General features: G+C 41.4%; 8 protein-coding genes across 8 annotated transcripts; 5 read left to right on the plus strand and 3 right to left on the minus strand.

Annotated features, from left to right (window-relative positions):
- Positions 1 to 15: 15 nt before the first annotated feature.
- Positions 16 to 1,071, minus strand: EROM_091460 (pyruvate dehydrogenase E1 component subunitalpha; the record flags this gene model as incomplete). The annotated part of the gene is made up of 1 exon (XM_009266984.1): positions 16 to 1,071. The coding sequence occupies one exon, from the start codon at positions 1,069 to 1,071 to the stop codon at positions 16 to 18; it is 1,056 nt and encodes a 351-aa protein (XP_009265259.1).
- Positions 1,072 to 1,167: 96 nt separating this feature from the next.
- On the plus strand, positions 1,168 to 1,740 carry EROM_091470 (hypothetical protein; the record flags this gene model as incomplete). The annotated part of the gene is made up of 1 exon (XM_009266985.1): positions 1,168 to 1,740. The coding sequence occupies one exon, from the start codon at positions 1,168 to 1,170 to the stop codon at positions 1,738 to 1,740; it is 573 nt and encodes a 190-aa protein (XP_009265260.1).
- A 69-nt stretch (positions 1,741 to 1,809) lies between these two features.
- On the minus strand, positions 1,810 to 2,481 carry EROM_091480 (hypothetical protein; the record flags this gene model as incomplete). Its single annotated transcript, XM_009266986.1, has 1 exon — positions 1,810 to 2,481. One exon carries the CDS (start codon positions 2,479 to 2,481, stop codon positions 1,810 to 1,812), a length of 672 nt encoding a protein of 223 aa, XP_009265261.1.
- A 225-nt stretch (positions 2,482 to 2,706) lies between these two features.
- On the plus strand, positions 2,707 to 3,513 carry EROM_091490 (glycosylphosphatidylinositol transamidasesubunit Gpi8; the record flags this gene model as incomplete). Its single annotated transcript, XM_009266987.1, has 1 exon — positions 2,707 to 3,513. The coding sequence occupies one exon, from the start codon at positions 2,707 to 2,709 to the stop codon at positions 3,511 to 3,513; it is 807 nt and encodes a 268-aa protein (XP_009265262.1).
- Positions 3,514 to 3,574: 61 nt separating this feature from the next.
- EROM_091500 (hypothetical protein) lies at positions 3,575 to 4,441 on the plus strand (the record flags this gene model as incomplete). Its single annotated transcript, XM_009266988.1, has 1 exon — positions 3,575 to 4,441. One exon carries the CDS (start codon positions 3,575 to 3,577, stop codon positions 4,439 to 4,441), a length of 867 nt encoding a protein of 288 aa, XP_009265263.1.
- Positions 4,442 to 4,466: 25 nt separating this feature from the next.
- On the plus strand, positions 4,467 to 4,991 carry EROM_091510 (hypothetical protein; the record flags this gene model as incomplete). Its single annotated transcript, XM_009266989.1, has 1 exon — positions 4,467 to 4,991. The coding sequence occupies one exon, from the start codon at positions 4,467 to 4,469 to the stop codon at positions 4,989 to 4,991; it is 525 nt and encodes a 174-aa protein (XP_009265264.1).
- Positions 4,992 to 5,041: 50 nt separating this feature from the next.
- Positions 5,042 to 5,500, minus strand: EROM_091520 (hypothetical protein; the record flags this gene model as incomplete). Its single annotated transcript, XM_009266990.1, has 1 exon — positions 5,042 to 5,500. The coding sequence occupies one exon, from the start codon at positions 5,498 to 5,500 to the stop codon at positions 5,042 to 5,044; it is 459 nt and encodes a 152-aa protein (XP_009265265.1).
- Positions 5,501 to 5,729: 229 nt separating this feature from the next.
- EROM_091530 (hypothetical protein) lies at positions 5,730 to 6,908 on the plus strand (the record flags this gene model as incomplete). Its single annotated transcript, XM_009266991.1, has 1 exon — positions 5,730 to 6,908. One exon carries the CDS (start codon positions 5,730 to 5,732, stop codon positions 6,906 to 6,908), a length of 1,179 nt encoding a protein of 392 aa, XP_009265266.1.
- Between the last annotated feature and the right edge of the window lie 105 nt (positions 6,909 to 7,013).

Below are 7,013 nucleotides of genomic sequence, written 5' to 3' on the forward strand. Positions count from 1 at the left end.
GAAACAGGATCATCTCTACAAGAGAATGTCCTTGAATAGCTCGCTTTCTTCTGTGGGCTTGCTCTTCTTTGCAGTGTCTACATCTCTTTCTACCTCTTCAAGAACTCTGTCTTTTATGGCATCGATCTCCTCCCTAGAACAGAATGCAAGAAGACGATTTCTTGTATCCTCCATACAATCGTTTTTCCTTTCATTGTCTATTTCTCCCTTGGCTCGGTAAGACTCTCTCTCATCTGCTGTGGAGTGTGTGCAGAGTCTATATGTGTCGATCTGTACAATGATCGGGCCTTTCTCAGACGAGTACCTTCTGGCATACCTTAAAACAGATATCAACCCAAATATGTTGTTGTGTGCAATTCGAATCCCGGGCATGGTCCCTCCTCGGAGATAGAAGTTCGTATCTGTACTAATACTCTCTGCAGAAGTCCACATTCCATATCTGTTGTTTTCACAGACAAAGACTATAGGAAGCCTCCAAATCATTGCCATATTAAAGCTTTCCCATACCTGTCCTTGATTCGCTGCCCCGTCTCCATAGAAAGCATAGCAAACCCTGTTTCCTTGATCTCTATCCTGAAGTAGCCTTCCTTTATACTTCAGTGCATATGAGATCCCCAATCCAAGAGGAACTTGTGCACCAACAATTCCATGTCCTCCAAAGAAGTTCCGGTTGTATAAATGCATAGACCCACCTTTGCCTTTGCACACCCCGGCTTGCTTTCCGAGGACTTCTCCCAGAATCTCTAAGGTCTTGCACCCGGTAACATATGCAAGCCCGTGGCATCTATACGAAGATATAACCATATCCCCGTCCAATTCATGTTCAAGAGCTGCGTATATTCCTTCCTGTCCAATCGAGAGGTGGCAAAAGCCTCTAATGCTCTTTTCTTTGTACTCCCTGTCCATTATCTCATCTGTAAGTCTGATCTTCATCATCTGCTTGTATATGTAGACCATCTCGTCCACCTCAAGCTTTTGCACTATATCAATCTCCTCTTTTGTAATTCCATGGGTCTGGATAGAGTTCAATATCCCTTGAGCATCGCAATGTATATACCTCTTCTCTTGCATGGCCTCAGACCAGCAGTTCTACTTTAGCTATTCTTTGTAACAATGTTTTGTTCGATGTGGTTGAGAGACAATGAATAAGGTTACCCTTCCCATCAAATGGCCAGTCAAAGAATCCTGGATGCAGTTGATTTGATCAATAATCTTTTGAAGACATTACCGATGCACCCGAAAACCATGAGATGCCATGGATTGTTTATTCCCAGAGAAATGGTTGGAAGCTTAAGAAAAAAGGCATTAGAGAACACGCTTCCTATCCTAGAAAGGATTATAGACGACATCAGATCTACACAGGAGAAGCATCGAAGGATAGATTCTAACGAGATATGCAATAGAAGGGAATTTGCAACAAACCAGCTCCGCAAACTGAGACTTTCCATGGAAAATGAATTTGAAGAAAATAGAGTCAATGAAATCAAGAGCCTGCTAAGTGAGATTGAGTACTACGAGAAAATTGGAGTGAGACTTATAGACAAGGTAAGCATTGGAAAAGAGGTAGCCCTAAACATATTCAGAACATTATCCCATAGTAGGGAAGGGCCTACAGACCCATACATAGGTGAATATCTAAAGAAAAGAGTTAGTTTCTCTCATGAATTCCCATCGGACATCGAAGTCTCATCCTTGAAAGCAATGCTAAGGTTCCTACAAGAGAACATGGATTGCAAATGACTTGGAGAGACAGCTGTTCTGTAGCAGACAAGAATAAAGTTTAATATAATCTTTTTCTTCTCAGATATCTTAAGGTACAGTGCCTTGGCCTTCTTGCCCAGGGCCATTTATCACCACACGCTTGTTTCTCAAGGATGATGTGTTCATTCCCACTCTTGTCTTTTCTACAAAGTTGGGCAGCTTTGGCGGCGGCGTTTCAATGTTGATTGAGACAGCTATTCTAATAAGTATAAGGTTGAGGAGGTTCAGACACAATGATGGAATGGCTATGGTGACGTAGTAGTACTTTATCATCGAGATATTCTTCATAATTATTCTGGTACATGTCATTTGGTTGGTGCACTCCATGAAATACAGAATTATATTTCTAATGGATGCATTGTTATAGAGTCTTCCAAGCTGCCTGGACACATCAGACTGATAGCTTATCCTGATATAGAGAAGCATGGTGATCAGCATGAGAAACAAGAATATCCCAGTTATGAAGTATAGTCTCATGTATAGCCTAGTCTTGCTGTTGATTCCACAGCTTGCAAACAGCCCCAAGGTTATGTTTGTCATCGATGTGGTCCTGAATATCGTGGTTATTCCTCTGATTCCCATCCTAAGGTGTTCGGCCTCCATGCGCACAAACATCAGATGTGGAATGAGGAAAAACGGCAAGGGAATATTGATGACAATCAATAGGACAGAAACAAGCTGGCTCAAAGACCTTACATTCTTGAATGCCGTAGTTGTCATTACATCCATAACCTGGTTGATTTTTAAGGCCGAGGCCCTCCAATAGAAGTTCTTTGCTTTAAGGGGCAGTGCTTTCAACCTGCCCTAGTAATAAAGGAGGGCTGCCTGAACTTCAATGCATCCGCTCAATCCTTCCTTGTCATTCAGCCCATGCCCATGTTCCAAGGGCTTTTTACCTTTGGCGCACCAATATTACACAAGTCAAGGCCCACCCATACATAAGGAATGTCTTTAATTCTTCTTTATGTTTTAGGAGCATTGGCAAAGAATTATGCCATCTTACTGAACTCATCTAGAGGGTTCCATAACTACAGACACATGGCAAACGTGTACATTTTCTATAATGTTTTGAAAGAAAACGGCTTTGAAGATGACCAGATCCTGATTATCTCCTACGAAAACCAAATCCAAGACGTGAGAAACGTTGATCGGGAAGGTGTGTACATAGATGAGGACCGGAGGATTCCTTATTCGGAATTCAGGCCGTCTGCAAGTGCCCTTGAGGATCTTTTGAATGCGATTTCTGGGAATTGTCCCAAGTTGAAAGATGCAGATGAATCCTCAAATGTTTTTGTGTACCTCAATGGGCATGGGAATGAAACATTCCTAAAGTTTGGAAATATCCGCTTTATGACCAAGGACGATCTTATGTCAAGAATTCCAAAACTTGCGGGGAGGGTTGGCAAGGTTCTCCTTGTGCTTGATACATGCCAGGCAGATGCTTTGGTTGATAGAGACGCCCTGCCCGACAATGTATTTATAGTGGCAACAAGCAAGCTAGGGCAGCCAGCCATCTCTTCATTCAGTTCATCGCTCATATGTACAAACGTTGTTGATAATTTCCCATACTTCTTCTTCAAAAGGTTTGGAGAGGGAATTAATAGAAAGGCCAAGCTTACAGATTTATTTGGAGAGCTCAACAAGGAACCTCTTGGGTCTGAACTTGTCTTTGATGAAGAGAAGGACTTTAGATTTGAAGACTTCTTTGTACAGAACAGCCATTCCGAGCTTCTCCCCTTCAAGGAAGGATGAATGTGCCCTATTAAAGAACATGGACTTTGTAGTCTTTTTGTATTAACAGCAAGGTCCCCTGATGGAAGGAGAGGAAAAGATCTCTGCCTCTAGAAGAAAGGTGAATGAGAGTGGATGGGATGAGTATAGTATCCTCAATGACAGTGGCTATGAGAAAAGAAGCGTGGATAAAGAAAACTCTTTAGAATGGAAGTCATTTGAAAATGAAGGAGATGGCATCTCTACAAGGTCTCAAGGAAATATAGACTGTGGGTTGAGTGGAGAAATATCTTCTATAAAGAGGCACAGATGTGATGTAGAAGCCAACAAGGAAAAGAATGTCTCACAGGCCTTGAGAGTGAAGGAGAGTGTAACAAGAGCCCCCGAGCCTAACGAGATAGGAAGAGAACATTCCATAGCAAAAGAAGCTTCCAGGAGAAATGTCTCTGAATATCAAGAGGTTGTGCCAAACATTTCAAGGCAGAGATATGAGGAGCACATGAGAAAGGCAGATTGTGTGAGTAAGGAATACAAGCCTGGGGATGAGGTGTCAGGGGGAGGTGGTGAAAGAACTCAGGAAATACAAATACAGAAGGAAGAAAACATGAGGAAGGCCATTAAGATACAGGAGGAAGATATCCAGGCCAAGAATCAGGAGATTCTTCTGCTCAAAGAAAAAATATCGAGGCTTGAATCAAAACTGGAGATAGAAGGAAAAGAGTATGTGCGGGGGTGTGTTCTCCGAGGAGAGGAGGCGATAAGGATAGTCGAAGAGGAGTTAAAGAAGGAAAGGGGAGACTTCCTAAAGAAGATCGGAGAAGAGGCGGAGAAGACAAGAATGCTATTGAGGAGAATTGATGGACTCAAGAAGATCATAAATGAACTAGTCCGGAAGATAAGGGAAATGAAGCAGAAAACAGAGGGATCGAGGCGGGAGGACAAGCTCTAGACATAGTGTGTCAGGATAACCCCAAATGTTTGACTCGGAATACTTCAAGAGCCTTCTAAATGAAACAACAGCACTGATAGCTAACAAGGTGGATGAGGGAAGCAATGGGGAGGAGATGGAAGCTCGCATTGAAAGCAACATCACGACATTAAAGTACCTTACAAGGAAAATAACAGATGAAGAGCTGCGTAGTAAGACTCTAAAAAGAATAGACATGCTGTGTGCTGAGCCAGAGGTGTTTGAGATGAACGAAGTAAGGAACAGGGCACCTGGGATTAGAAAGAGTAGTGAATTCTCAGATAGGATAGAAAGAGACATTCTCAAGTATACTAAAAGGTTACATGGAAAGGTTAAGGAGTTTATGGAGAGTGTGGATGTGGACAGTAAGGTTCTGGGCGAGGTGACAGATAAGATGTCTAGAAATTTGATGGGGACATCTGAGACACTAAGATCTTTAAAGTTAAAAGGCCGAAACATTCCTGCCTTAGGAATTCTTACCTCTGTGATGGCTACCTTTATTGTGATGTATTTTGTCATAAGATTTTTGTAGAAATCCACAAAACATACTTTAATCAGAAGCTTTTTCACTAAACTTATTGTTTATATATCATCTTGAATTTCTTCCTTGCCTCTTTTTCTCTCTAGGAATATTTCCTTCCCGGTTCTTCCACTCTTTCGGCTCACTATTCTTTGCGTTTTCTTTCTCCAATTTAAAAAGTCTTCCTCTGTGATTCTTTGGTCGTCATCCACACTATAACAAGCTGATATTCTTTTTGTGTCCTTTCCTATGCCGCTTTCCTCCAGCTTTCTAAAAGTCATCCTGATTATGTCAAAGATCATAGGAGTCGAAACATACCTTTCTGCTTTCTGAATCACACCTTCCAGAACCTCATTCTCTACATTGGAAAGTACTTCAGGAATGCTGTTTGGATAGTCTTCTCGGCAGCGGAACTCAAAGTATTTATCTCCAACCGATATCTTGTATATCTGCCCTGTGCTCTCTGCATAATGCCTCAAATTGCTCCCAAAAATGTATTTTAGAGCATCGTGTTCATCCATGGGCTATGTCTTTCCAGGATATTCCTGCATGGCCTATCTTCTTTCAATCAAATTATTGAACTGGGAGAATTCCTCCTTGTCCTCGACAGCTTGGCAGAGAACTTCCAGAAGTCATTTCCAATATTTAAGGATGCACTTGAGACTATTGAAAGCTCGGTGGAAGAGCTTATAGCAAAGGAAAATGATCCCAAGCAAAAGGAAATCCATGCCTCTTTTTTAAATATGGCCAATGAGCTTACAACCAAAAGTCCAAATGAAAGCCAACCAAGCTTCGGAAGACAAAAAGGAGGAGGTGGAGGAACTCCTTTGTAATATCAGAGAAGGTCTTGTGACCCTTGTTCAGAATCTAAGTAATTTTAAAGACATCTATGGTAAAGGCCTTGACGATATTATAAGTAACGAAAGGATCTTTGAGACACTTATTTGTACAGGAGAAACTCTGGGTAAGGTTTCACCTTTCTTGGCTAGTTTAGAAAAGAATATTAAGTCTTTTGAACAAAAAGCATCCTTACCAAAAGGGGCAATATACGAAGAGATGTACCTATCCCTTGCCAAAAGGGGCAATATACGAATAGGTGTACCTATATTCCCAACTTATACCTTATATAATCTACTAATGGCCATTTCTACCTTAGAAAAAATGAATGAGGTGTTGGGGGATATCGTCAAACCTGAAAAGGATAGAGGAGTTAAGAGGCCTATTGCAGATCTTTATCTTGTATTTGTTTTTGTCTTATGCATACAGACTCTTCTCTACTACATTACCCAGAAACACCCTAAGGTATGGAAGGTGTGCAATACAACATTATACTCACTAACTGTGGGTGGAAGCATCTTGTATCTTGTATGGGTTGTGATCAAGAGTTACCGGAGTGAGGGTAGGATGAAAGAGATCCTAAGACAAAGATTGAGCGGAGTGATAAGCATGATACCTATGGTGGTTGGGATTCATCACACAGAGATGATTGAGTGTGGGACTTACACCCTAACTATGATGGGTATCAGTGCTATTATGGTGTATGCACAGGATCTTGTAGAGAACAAGATGACATGGAGACAGATATGCGTAGTTGGTGTTAGGAACGCGATATTAGCTATAGCATATTGCTGTGAGATTTTAAGAATGTTTATGAGGAATGAGTATAGGTTGAGGTGCTGTGTATGTGGAGGGGTTGTTATATTCGTTTTACTTGTTGGAATTTTGTGTTATAGTTCGAGTATGAAAGAGGGGAGTAAGACCAGGCTTCCCGGGAATGTGATGTTTGTTCTGACGGTAGTTATTGGGACGTTTGTGTCATGGAGGTCCAGGAATGAATACTACCATCTAAGGAGTAGGGACGGCTATATAGAAGGAATGGAAGAGGCTAGATATGATTCTATTAAAGGACGAGTGAGTTGTGATTATTAGATATTGGTGAGTCAACTTTGGAGCAGTAAAAGTATTTTGTGCTTGCAAAGGGAATGGTCATTGTGTCCACGGAGACCAAAGTAATTCATAAAAGCACCAGGCTTA

This window comes from Encephalitozoon romaleae, chromosome IX (assembly GCF_000280035.1).
Source record: "Encephalitozoon romaleae SJ-2008 chromosome IX, partial sequence".
NCBI lineage: Eukaryota > Fungi > Microsporidia > Unikaryonidae > Encephalitozoon > Encephalitozoon romaleae.